The following is a 13,840-nucleotide window of genomic DNA, read 5'->3' as shown; positions in this document are numbered from 1 at the left end:
CCCCCAAAAATAAAGTCTGACACTGTTTCCACTGTTTCCCCATCTATTTCCCATGAAGTGATGGGACCGGATGCCATCATCTTCATTTTCTGAATGTTGAGCTTTAAGTCAACTTTTTCACTCTCCACTTTCACTTTCATCAAGAGGCTTTTGAGTTCCTCTTCACTTTCTGCCATAAGGGTGCTGTCATCTGCATATCTGAAGTTATTGATGTTTCTCCCGGCAATCTTGATTCCAGCTTGTGTTTCTTCCAGTCCAGCGTTTCTCATGATGTACTCTGCATATAAGTTAAATAAACAGGGTGACAATATACAGTCTTGAGGAACTCCTTTTCCTATTTGGAACCAGTCTGTTGTTCCATGTCCAGTTCTAACTGTTGCTTCCTGACCTGCATACAAATTTCTCAAGAGGTAGGTCAGGTGGTCTGGTATTCCCATCTCTTATTTTCCAGTTTGTTGTGATCCACACAGTCAAAGGCTTTGGCATAGTCAACAAAGCAGAAATAGATGTTTTTCTGGAACTCTCTTGCTTTTTCCATGATCCAGTGGATGTTGGCAATTTGATCTCTGGTTCCTCTGCCTTTTCTAAAACCAGCTTGAACATCAGGAAGTTCACGGTTCACATATTGCTGAAGCCTAGCTTGGAGAATTTGGGGCATTACTTTACTAGTGTGTGAGATGAGTGCAATTGTGTGGTAGTTTGAGCATTCTTTGGCATTGCCTTTCTTTGAAATTGGAAAGAAAACTGACCTTTTCCAGTCCTGTGGCCACTGCTGAGTTTTCCAAATTTGCTGGCATATTGAGTGCAGCACTTTCACAGCATCATCTTTCAGGATTTGGAATAGCTCAACTGGAATTCCATCACCTCCACTAGCTTTGTTCGTAGTGATGCTTTCTAAGGCCCACTTGACTTCACATTCCAGGATGTCTGGCTCTAGGTCAGTGATCACACCATCGTGATTATCTGGGTCGTGAAGACTTTTTTGTACAGTTCTTCTGTGTATTCTTGCCATCTCTTCTTAATATCTTCTGCTTCTGTTAGGTCCATACCATTTCTGTCCTTTATCGAGCCCATCTTTACATTTACAATAATCAAAATAATTTTCCTAATAGTTTCATCTCTACAGCAGTATTTGAAGAGTTAAAAGTTTAAACAGTACAAAAAATAGGTACAAAGACGTAAGACATGATGATACAAGAATTAAATATGTAAAACTGAAGACCCAACCACTGCATTTTCATTGGCACTTAGTAGCTTGTATTCTAGGGAATCTCTTCCCCATGTCATTTCAATGTGTACTGAGAAATTATTTTCTAACATTTCCCAGCTATGAGTACCTCCATATCTAAATTAATCATAAAATATTTACTAAATAATCTTAAGAGAAATATAATAAATATATAGATAAAATTACACATGTAGATAAAAATCATACCTGTAACTCATCTTGAAGCTTACTGAGTTTTGTATTAAGTACATCTGTGTTATCCTCAAATTCTTTATTTGAACTTTGACTGTGTTTGGCTTCCAAATCTTTGTATTTTTCCTTCCATTCTTCCAATTCTGATATGGAAATATAAATTTTTTTTAGACTACATGCAAAAATTATACTGCACAGAGATGTGTGTGGCATGGGATACAGACAGGAATACAGACAGCAGAGCCCAGAAACAGAAGATCATAGGCCAGGATATTAAATAGAACTGAGACCATTCTGGGCTTCCCTTGTAGCTCAGCTGGTAAAGAATCCACCTGTAGTGTAGGAGACCTGGGTTCGATCCCTAAGCTGGGAAGATCCCCTGGAGAAGGGAAAGGCTACCCACTCCAGTATTCTGGTCTGGAGAATTCCATGGACTGTATAGTTCATGAGGTCACAAAGAGTCGGACATGACTGAGAGACTTTCGTACACACATACACACAGACCATTCTACAAGTTTACCAAATTCTAAGACAAGAACTACGAAAACCTCTCAATAACTCATTGAATAGTGTTCTGAGTATACAGTTTAAATGCATGCCAATATATAGGAAACCTCATGCTCTCAAAAATTAAAAAAAAAAAAACAAAACCCACTGATGGTATTCTGAAGGACAGAATCAGAGTATTTATTGAGTTAAACATACAAGATGATACCAATTGCTGTAGAGAGGTGAAAAAAGTTGAAAGTTTATTCTTAACATCTGGGGAACACTGCAAGCTATCATCCAGTTATTATGAAAGTATACTGATTCCTCTTTTCAATGAGATACAATGATTTTCATCACAGTAAAACATAACAAGTGACAGGATATTCCAAAAAGACAATAAATACTTTCTTATTATAAATTATTATAAATATTAAACCACATTAAAAAGGAAAGCAAACTAGTAAAAGAAAATGAAAAAGTATGCTTTGAAATATGTAAGCAATCTTGTTTTACCTGTGGCCAGTCTTTCGGTTTCCTCTAATTTAGCCTCAAGCACTTGATCTTGTTCTACCTGAGTCTGCTCTTGTTCTTCCAGGGTCATTTGCATGTCTTTGATTATTTTTTCTTTAACACTCAGATCTAAAAATTTATAAAGAACATTTTAGAAATTATTAACATCTACATCTAGATATCCATATTGAAAATTAAGTTAACTTAAATAGAATATGAGTTCCACCAAGACAAAACTTTGTCTGGTTCACTGCTATATTTTCAATGCCTAGACCAGTACTGGCATCAATGAAGGATCAAACAAATAATTGATGTACAGATGAATGCAAGAATAAACAGACAGAAAAGCTTTTCAAATAAAATTAATCATTTTCAATTAAGCTATTAATGAAAATTATAAAACTATTATTTTACTGTTCTTCACTTAATTGTGCTTCAGATACACTGTGTTTTTTTATAAATTCAAAGTCTGTGGCAATCCTGCATCAAGCAAGTCTATAAGCACCATTTTTCTAACAGTATTTGTTCACTTCCTGCCTCTGTATCACATTTTAATAATTCTATCATTATTGTTGTATTTGTTATGATGACCTATGATCACTGATCTCTGACATTACTATTGTATTTCTAGGGGGGATGCTATGAACTGCAACAATGCAAGATAGTAAGATTAACCCATAAAGACTGTGCGTGCTCTGATTGCTCCCATGACCAGCTATTTCCCTGTTTCTCCCTCTCCATGGACCTCCCGATTCCCTAGGACACAACAATATTGAAATTAATCCAATTAATAACACTACAGAGGCCTTTAAGTGCTCAAGTGAAAGGAAGTGCTCAAGGAGAGGCACACAACTCTCACTTTAAATCAAAAGCTAGACATGAAATGATTATGTAAGGAAGACATATCAAAAGCTGAGACTAGCCAAAAGCTAGGCCTCTTGTTCCAAATACTCAAGTTGTGACTGCAAATTAAAGTTCTTCAAGAGACTTTAAAGTCCTACCCCAGTGAATATTCAAATGATAACAAAGCGAAAGAGACTTACTGCTGATATAGAGAAACTTTCAGTGGCCTGGATAGAGAAATCAAAAATAACCACAAAATTCACTTAAGCCACAGCTTAATTTAGAGCAAGGCCCTAATTCTTTCCATCTGATGAATGCTGAGGGGTAAGGAAGTTACAGAAGGAAAGTTTCAAGGTAGCAGAGGTTAGTTCTTGAGGTTCAAGGAAAGAAGCTGTCTCCAAAACATAAAAGTGCAAGGTGAAGAAGCCAAGTGCTGACGTAGGTGCTGCCAGTTATCCAGAATATACGACTTAACTGCTGCCATCTCATGATAAAACTTGAACAGACGACAAGTTGCTTCTTATGGATGAGCAAAGAAAGTGGTTTCTTGAGATGGAATCTATTCTGAGTGAAAAATGTTGAAATGACAACAAAGGATTCAGAATATTACATAAACTGATAAAGCAGTGGCAGAGTCTAAGAGGCTTGACTCTAATTCTGAAAAAATTCTACTGTGGGTAAAAAGGCATCAAACAGCAGAGCATGCTACAGAGAAATTGTTTATGAAAGGAAGAGTCAATGGATGCGGCAAATTTCCTCACTGTCTTACTTTAAGAAATTGCCACAGCCACCCCAATCTTCAGCAACCACTACTTTGTTCAGTCAGCAGTCTTCAGCATCAACGTAAGGCTCTACTCTATCAGCAAAAAGATTACAGTTCCCTGGAAGCTCAGATGATGGTTAGCATTTTGTAGCAATGAAGTATTTTTTAATTAGGTGTGAGCACTGTTTTTTTAAACATAATACTATTATGTCTTAATCTGGAAAAGGTAAAGAAGCAGATTCTCCCCTAAAGCAACCAGAAGGAACACAGTTTTGCAGATATCTTGATTTTAGCCTTAACAGACCTTTTTTCAGAGTTCTGACCTCCAGAGTTGTAAGGTAATGTATTTGCATTGTTTTAAGCCATTTAACTATGTGCACGGGTGTGCTACGGGACTCCCTGGTGGCTCAGACTGTAAAGAATCTGCCTGCAATGTGGCAGACCTGGGTTCGATCCTTGGGTTGGGAAGATCCCCTGGAGGAGGACATGGCAACCCAACTCCAGTATTCTTGCCTGCAGAATCTCATGGAGAGAGGAGCCTGGTAGGCTCTACAGTCCACAACGTCGCAAAGAGTTAGACATGACTGAAGTGATTTAGCATCTGAACATCTCTGAGGTACACCTGTACTAATAAACACATATACTGGGATTTAGAAAAAAACCTATTTGACAAAATTTAAATTAAAAGATGCTTACTCCTTGGAAGGAAAGTTATGACCAACCTAGATAGCATATTGAAAAGCACAGACATTACTTTGTCAACAAAGGTCCGTCTAGTCAGGGCTATGGTTTTTCCAGTGGTCATGTATGGATGTGAGAGTTGGACTGTGAAGAAAGCTGAGCGCCGAAGAATTGATGCTTTTGAACTGTGGTGTTGGAGAAGACTCTTGAGAGTCCCTTGGACTGCAAGGAGATCCAACCAGTCCATTCTAAAGGAGATCAGTCCTGGGTGTTCTTTGGAAGGAATGATGCTAAAGCTGAAACTCCAGTCCTTTGGCCACCTCATGCGAAGAGTTGACTCATTGGAAAAGACTCTGATGCTGGGAGGGATTGGGGGCAGGAGGAAAAGGGGACGACACAGGATGAGATGGCTGGGTGGCATCACCGACTCGATGGACGTGAGTCTGAGTGAATTTCGGGAGATGGTGATGGACAGGGAGGCCTGGCGTGCTACGATTCATGGGGTCGCAAAAAGTCGGACACAACTGAGCGACTGAACTGAACTGAACTGTTAATATTCTTAAACCAAAATTAAAACTATAATTTTTACCTCCTTAAAACAATAAATACTCAATCCCAAATTTACTTTTTCAAAAGTCTCAAGTAATTATTTTTTCTAGAAAAATTTTCAAAGCAAAATATTTACTTCTAGTGCTTTTTAAACCAGCTCCTCAGGAACAACTGTGCTATTATAACCTTACTAAAACTGTTTCTGGCCCTTGAAAAAATAACTATAATAATGGATTATAAATAATTCTAATCCTACCTGAAAGAGATAAGGAGGAAAGACTGGCTTATTGTCTTTGGTGACACAGTACCAGGGCTAACTTCCCACACCTCTTACCAAGACTACTATTCATGTCAGAGGTGATGAATTTATAAATGCATAGCTCAAACTCAGAGCACTAAAAGAAACACTAAAAATGACACAAATATCTAAAGATGGCTTCCTTAAAATACTTACTATAAAGTAAGCTTAAAACAAAACAATGAGAAAATATTTTGAGTAATTTTCAGTATTTCTGTTCATTGATATAAGCCACCAGGAGAATTAATGAAACAGAATTCTTTCTTAGGGTTAAAGTAGTACTGGTATTCTGCCCCAAACTCTTCCTTTGAAAAAGCATGATATGCAAATATATTGACTATATAGTTAATCACAATTTTATTCAAATAATCTGTTCTTCCTACATCCTATCTTCTGCTCTAAATTAGAGGGTTCAAAAAAAGGAGTTTAAGTATCTAGATAGCAATCAGTAAAGTTCCAAGACACCAATGATAACTTCACTAATGGCTATCCATCTATTTTGAAAGGCAGAAACAGTAAAAGAAAAAAGATAATTATATTGGTCACAGCCTCCAATAACTGAACTTTATTTCAAGAAAAGAATCCAGAAATATGCAACAAATAAAACACAAAATAAAGCAAAAGGACAGGAACTAGATATTTCATCAAAGCTATCTAAAGACAGCTATGAATTATCATAGCTAAATAAATGCCTGGCAGACAATCAATCAAGTGTTTAACATTCAGGAGAGAGGATCACTGAAAGCTATATAATGTCCTAGCAAGGCTTCAAGGAAGAAAAGCTTAAGCATAATGTTCGAGAACAGGTTGGTTGTGCAAAGAAGGGACATTGCACCAACTTGTGAAAGAAATGACATACAAATGTCATGTAAAACTCTGGATTAGAAATACTCAGTGATTGGGAATTTCACGGCAGTCCAGTGGTTAAGATCTCTCACTGCCAGGGCCCCAGGTTCGATTCCTGGTCAGGGAACTAGATACCACATTCCACAGCTAAGAGTTGGCATGTCACAACTAAAGATCCCAAGTGCCACAACTAAGACCCAGGGCAGCCAAATAAAATTTTTTTTTTAAGTGAGAGAATTCATACTTCTCAATTTCAAAACTCACTAAAAGGTAAGTAATAATACTGTATGGTACTAGCATAAAGACTGACATATAGAACAATGAAACAGAGTTAAGAGTTAGGAGATAAATCCTTACATTTATGGTCAACTGATTTTCAACAAAGATGCAAAACAATGCAACAGGAGAAAGAATAGTCTTTTCAACAAATGGTGCTGGGACAACTGGATCTCCAAATGAAAAAGAATTAAGTTAGACATCTACCTCACATAATATACAAAATTATACTCAAACAGATTAATTCAAAGTGAATCAAAGACCTAAATACAACAGCTAAAAACTATAAAACCCTTAGAAGAAAACTGAGGTAACTTTAGATTAGGCAACAGGTTTTTAGACATGATACCTAAAGCATAAGCAATCAAAACAAGATAGGTAACGTCAAAATGAAAAACTTTCACTTTGTAAACATTGTAAAGCAACTATACTCCAATAAAAATTAACTTAAAAAATTAAAAACTTTTATCTATCAAAGGACACTACCCAGGAAGTGAAAAACCACCCACAGGATAGGAGAAAACATTTACCTGATAAGAGTCTAGAAGCCAGAAAATATAAAAATCACAACTCCACACACACACACAAAAAAAACAAGTTGGGGGAGGGGGCAAACAACCCAACTGCATTGTCTGAGGGGGCAACTTTTGCCCAAAATAGGCAAAGCACATTAAGGACATTAACAGACATTTCTGCAAAGAAGATATACCAACGGCCAATAGCAGAAGACAAGATGCTCAATATCAGTAGGAAATGTAAATCAAAACAACAAACAGGACTTACCGTGTGGTCCAATGGTTAAGAATCTGCCTTGCAATGCAGGGGATATGGTTTCAATCCCTGGTCAGGAAACTAAGATCCTACATGCTGTGGACCAACGAAGTCCACATGTCTAAACTACGAAACCTGTTCTGTGGAGCCTGTGTCCACAACTAGAGAAGCTGTGCACCAGAACAAAACATCTCAAAGACACAATGACGATCCCATGCTGCTGCTGCTGCTAAGTCACTTCAGTTGTGTCCGACTCTGTGTGACCCCATAGACGGCAGCCCACCAGGCTCCCCCATCCCTGGGATTCTCCAGGCAAGAACACTGGAGTGGGTTGCCATTTCCTTCTCCAATGCATGAAAGTGAAAAGTGAAAGTGAAGTCGCTCGGTCGTGTCCGACTCTTAGCGACCCCGTGGACTGCAGCCTACCAGGCTCCTCCATCCATGGGATTTCCCAGGCAGGAGTCCTGGAGTGGGTGCCATTGCCTTCTCTGGGAAGATCCCACGGACCACAACTAAGACTTGCTGCAGCTGAGTGAACCAAAATGACATGCTCCTTTATACCCACCAGCATGTCAGGGGAAAAAATTATGTCTACTCCCTGTGAATATGACCTTACTTGGAAAAAGAGTCTTTGCAGAGGTAATCAAGTTCAGAATAAGGTCATACTGGATTAGTGTACCTGAATGCAAAACGGCTTCAGTAGTGTCCAACTTTTTGCGACCCCATGAACTGCAGTCCACCAGGCTCCTCTGTCCATGGGGTTCTCCAGGCAAGAATACTGGAGTGGGTTGCTCCAGTGGGAAGTCCCAGGGGATCTTCCCAACCCAAGCATGGAGCCCATGTCTCTTGCACTGCAGGTGGATTCTTAATAGCTGAGCCATTGGGGAACTCCCTTTACTGGATTACAGTGGGCCCTGCTGCTGCTAAGTCACGTGAGTCGTGTCCAACTCTGTGCGACCCCATGGACGGCAGCCCACCAGGCTCCCCAATCCCTGGGATTCTCCAGGCAAGAACACTGGAGTGGGTTGCCATTTCCTTCTCCAATGCATGAAAGTGAAAACTGCAAGTGAAGTCACTCAGTCGTGTCCAACTCTTCGCGACCCCATGGACTGCAGCCTACCAGGCTCCTAAGCCCACGGGATTTCCCAGGCAAGAGTACTGGAGTGGGATGCCATCACCTTCTCCACAGTGGGCCCTAATTCAACATAATTGGTGTCCTTGTAAGAAAAGGGAAGTCTGTATGGCAACAGATAGGGAGAAGAAACACACTCAGAGGGAAGATGTCTATGTTAAGATAAAACCAAACTGGAGTTCTGATGGAAGCATGAATGGAGAGTGACTGCTAATCAGTACAGCATTTCTTTCTAGGGTGATGAAAATGCTCTGGAATTATATGGTGGTAGTGGTTGTACAAGTTTGTGAATATACTAAAACCTACCATACTGTACACTTTTAAAGGGTAAATTTTATGGTTTGTATATCTCAATTTAAAAACTCAATAAGATACCTAGGTAAATGGCATTCAGTATTTAAATAGAACTTTAGAAGCCAGGGAAATCCTTAAGAGCTAAAAATGTACTTTTTGGCTTGTCAGGGAATGTCTAATACAAAGTTAAAATCACAAAGGTGAAGGAACTCAACAGTGAAAACAAAGACAAAAAAGATAACGATGCCTTATTCAGGAAATCTGTCACAGCGGCTAAGGTCCATTCTGAGAGAAAGGCAGTAACCAGAAGAATAGATCACAAAAGCCAAGGTAAAAGAGTTTCAAAAAGGGGGAAGCTACGCATCACCTTTATACTTAGAAAAAATACTCATACAATTAATACTACTTAAAAAACAAAAGTGAGAGAAAATGAATTGACAAATAATTAAAAAATAAAGGAAAGGACGGATTGCAAAACCCAAAAAGATCTGACACTATGTAGGGTACAAGTGGCCTGGATGAAAGTTTAGAGAGAATGGAGAAGATGGAAGATTAAGAGTACTCAAAATGGGCCTACACCACACATCTCGATATATGGCCAAGAAATAAAATATTAAAATATGAAAGAAACTATATTCTGGTTCAAAGAATGTTTTATAGACTAACCAAGATCTATTCACACCTGACAACAATGACAAAGGAGCCAAAATAAAGGAAAATTCCAAAAATATTACGGAAATATGAGATGCTTCTGGGACAATGGCCTAAAAGGGTAGGAAAATAAGATTCTGTAGGGACATATATTTTCACATCCAAATTACTGATCCAAATTAGTCCCTCTTCATTGATAAACTTCAGGGTGGTAAGTTAGTCTTGAGAATCAATGCTTTTCTCTTTTGATAAAGTTACATTTTATATTGTCCTTATTTCACTTCAAAATTTTCAAAGGAAAATGATGAACCAATTGTTATTCTAGCTACTTATTTTGCAGTCTTTTTAGTACTGGAAGAAGAGTTTTGTTTCTGACCTTTGCACACTCTCTCATACTGTTGTATAGCTTCTTCCACTTTTTGATTATTTAACTGCTCCTGCAAAATGAAAGAACATGAAATCCAAGTGAAACTTAATTATACACCAATATTTAATAGTAGGACTTGAACAGGGTTTATTATTAACTTTGAAATCCATCTCCTAGAAGGCTAAGTCTTAAGCTTCCAAGTTTGTTTCACCTCAGAGTAAAGGTGAGAATGATAATCGGAAAAAATAAAACAAAAACAAACCCCCAACTTTATACCTTTAATCTACCTCAAAAATGCCAAATCATCTTCTTCACTCAACATTTTAAGCTAGCATGTATGTTCTCTTACACAACACAAAAAGCATACAGGGGAAGAAATATATTTAATATGGGAACAACAAAGTAAACCATAAATAAATTCTTTATCAAGTAAACTCAAGATGCAGAAAAAATAGGGCCCCTACATGCCCTATATGTAGAAAGTAGCTGGAAGGTTTGAAAAAGACGCAACATTAATTTATGGACACTGGAAATCCTTCAATTTTAGTTTTAACCTGTCTGGTAATCTAACCTTCCATCTGGAGCTGGAAGGATGGTGAAGAGACAATGAAAGAAAACGAGAGAGGAACTATGGAGGTGGATGGACAGAGACGGATGGAAACGCAGAGAACTACAAAGGTTGACGGACAGGGACAAAACAGACCAGAAACAGCACTACAGAGATGGACCCACAGAAAGGAAAACAGAGAACCAAGGAGGTGGACGGACAGGGTGGAAATAGACGAGAATGAGGGAGGTAGACAGATGGAAAGTGACGGAGGTGGATGTAGAATGATGCAGTAGCATGACACAACTGAAACAGAGAACAAGGACGGTGGATGCAAACAGACGGAGAATGGCGGAAGTGGGTGACCAGAGACCCAAACGCTGAGAACACCACAGGCTGTTAACAGAACGATGGAGGTGGTCAGACAGGACAGAAGCAGATGGAGAGCGACAGAGGTAGGCAGATGGGGACGGAAACAGACGGAGAACAACAGCGGTAGTCAAAGGTGGTCCGACAGTGAGGGAAAGAGCCTAGTCGGTGTCTGGTTACACAAGGGTGCACTATAAACAAAATTTCCATCTGTTTTGACACCTCACCATTCCTTTGGACTGATGCTCAAATCATTTATCGCCAAGTACTCATAGCTGTTCCTCAAAGTCCCCTAAAGATCCCTAAGGTATTGGAATCATGAACTAACTGTCTTCTTGAAAGTAGGATTTTAACAGCTTTTCCCCCCTAAAGGCCTCTAAACATCTCTTGAAAACGTGACTCTTGCTCTGCAGGTGCCAGGGAACATGATGGCGGACTAAGACATCCCCCTGAAACTGGGCTCCCAAGGCCTGGGAATCTCCCCTAAACCCAGGGCTGCGGTGCCCTTCCCTGACGGCAAATGCAAACGCATCTCTGGAGCAATCCCAGCTATTCTAGGCACCTTGACCAGACAACTGGGCTGGGTTTACCACCTAAGAGTCCTGAGTTGTGATAAACATTTTAAGGCAGGAGAAGAAAAAAAAGAAAAATTTTTTTCAAACATAAAATTCTCTGTGCCCGCCTCCTACCCTATTTTAACTGTGCATTATGCACTGGCATTAACCCCTCCTTAGAAGACACAGGAATGCCTGCTGGATGGTAAAAAGCTATTTTCTCCTGGTGCCAGCAAGGTAACTCCTTAGGAGATAACCTTCCTTCTTATGGTCAAAGGGGCCATGATTACCCCCTACTCACTTTATACTGCACATCTGAGTACTGTAAATTGTCAACAATATATCATTTGATGTATAACCCTTTGTCTCAAAAAGTATGCAATTTTGCTTTGACCTCTAATGGGTAGAACAGTCCTAAGAGCTTTCTGAAAGACTTTCTTCCAGGTTACAATCCTCAGATTATCCATTTCTTACTTAAAAATATATATATATACATTTAATTAAACACTAAAATATACCAACAGAATCTACTTAAATCATCTTTAAAAACAAAACTGTTACCTTAAGTTGCTGAATGGTTCGCTGTTTCATATCTATTTCCTGAGAACACTGGTTTTTCTTTTTCTCCAGTTCATTAATTTTAATCCTCAACAATTTCTCCTCATCACGCATTACAGAGATCTACAAAGTAATAAATCAAATTAGGTATTTCTAAAAATATTAACTGCTTTTGTTGTTTAAAATTCAAGGCCACTGTTTCAAAGATTAATGTCCTTTTAAGAGCATTAGAAAAATTACAGATTTCAACATACATGATGTAACTCAAATTATCAGAATCTCAAACTCTGTAAATGCTCCCAAAAAAGACTCAGAATAGTCCCATGCATGCAAGAGGGAAATCATTATCATGGAAAAATCAATAGAGATACTCTAGGGGAAAAATACTGACTCTGATTTCCAAGATTTATTAAGTAATATGATCCAGTAATATAAGAAGTAACTTAACAGCTAATAATGGCATGTAGAAGATGAAAACAGAACAATTACAAGATCAAAAAGTACCCATGCAAGGGAAGGTCAATTGATTTTTGGTGTTACAGGTAACTTAATCCTACAAACCTATTAAAGAAATCAAAAAGCACTTTGAATTAGTATGCAAACCTTAAAGAAAAAGAGGGGAGAAGGAGAGAGGGGAGAGAAGGGAAAGGGATAAGTAGAGAAAACATGTAATCAAAGTACATTTTTAGGCCAATTTTCAAGATACCTAGGGATCTCATAAACTGAAGGAAATAAACTGAACAAAGTTCCCCTTCATAAAAATTATGGAGATACCATAATAATAGCAGTTCTTTGGTTTCAGGGGATTTTTACATTTCTTTTTAGTTTTCCTGTATGTTCCAAAATTACTATAATAAACATATATTCCTTGTATAATCAAAGATTAATAAAATTTAACTTTATATATTATTTTGTTCAAAAACAAGGGACTTCCACTAATAAACACCATCTTCATCAATTTTACAGAAATAAACTGTCTGCCAATAATATAGAGACTATATATTACACCAAGATGTACATAAGGACTGCTTCCGTTTCCATCCTGCCTCTAACACTGGACAAGTTATTTCTCTTAATGCCTATTTCCCTAGTCATAAAATGGAAGCTAAAAATAGTCCCTATGCCTAACATTTGTATGAAAATTAAATGAGATGATACATGTAAGTTCAGAACAATGAAAGACAGAAGACACTCTTAATTCTCGCCCTTAGAGTAATGTTAGTTATCTGCACAGTAAAACATTACTTAAAAAGAGATACCACCTAAAACTATGAAAAAAAAAATCTTAAAATTAGATCAAATTTTAAAAGCAGTATTTATATATCAGATCAGATCAGTCGCTCAGTCGTGTCCGACTCTTTGCGACCCCATGAATCGCAGCACGCCAGGCCTCCCTGTCCATCACCAACACCCGGAGGTCACCCAGACTCATGTCCATAGAGTCAGTGATGCCATCTAGCCATCTCATCCTCTGTTATCCCCTTCTCCTCTTGCCCCCAATCCCTCCCAGCATCAGAGACTTTTCCAATGAGTCAACTCTTCCCATGAGGTGGCCAAAGTACTGGAGTTTCAGCTTTAGCATCATTCCTTCCAAAGAAATCCCAGGGCTGATCTCCTTTAGAATGGACTAGTTGGATCTCCTTGCAGTCCAAGGGACTCTCAAGAGTCTTTTCCAACACCACAGTTCAAAAGCATCAATTCTTTGGCGCTCAGCCTTCTTCACAGTCCAACTCTCACATTCATACATGACCACAGGAAAAACCACAGCCCTGACTAGACGAACCTTTGTTGGCAAAGTAATGTCTCTGCTTTTGAATATGCTATCTAGGTTGGTCATAACTTTCCTTCCAAAGAGTAAGCGTCTTTTAATTTCATGGCTGTAGTCACCATCTGTAGTGATTTTGGAGCCCCCAAAAATAAAG

The 13,840-nt window shown here is 38.5% G+C and overlaps 1 protein-coding gene across 3 annotated transcripts in view; it reads right to left on the bottom strand.

The window, feature by feature from the left end:
- KIF20B (kinesin family member 20B) overlaps positions 1-13,840 on the bottom strand; it is an 86,866-nt gene that overhangs the window by 20,805 nt on the left and 52,221 nt on the right. For all 3 annotated transcript variants that reach the window (XM_010838530.1, XM_010838531.1, XM_010838532.1), the window contains exons 22-25: positions 11,922-12,041; positions 9,900-9,960; positions 2,423-2,548; positions 1,436-1,563 (exon numbers count right to left, since the gene is read on the bottom strand). In XM_010838530.1, coding sequence (XP_010836832.1) covers positions 1,436-1,563; positions 2,423-2,548; positions 9,900-9,960; positions 11,922-12,041 — 435 coding nt within the window. The remainder of the gene's footprint in view (positions 1-1,435; positions 1,564-2,422; positions 2,549-9,899; positions 9,961-11,921; positions 12,042-13,840) is intronic.

This window comes from Bison bison, unplaced genomic scaffold, assembly GCF_000754665.1.
Source record: "Bison bison bison isolate TAMUID 2011002044 unplaced genomic scaffold, Bison_UMD1.0 scf7180017864097, whole genome shotgun sequence".
In the NCBI taxonomy this organism is placed as follows: Eukaryota; Metazoa; Chordata; class Mammalia; order Artiodactyla; family Bovidae; genus Bison; species Bison bison.
Note: the sequence above shows the minus strand (reverse complement) of the source record. Positions and strands in the feature narration are given on the sequence as shown.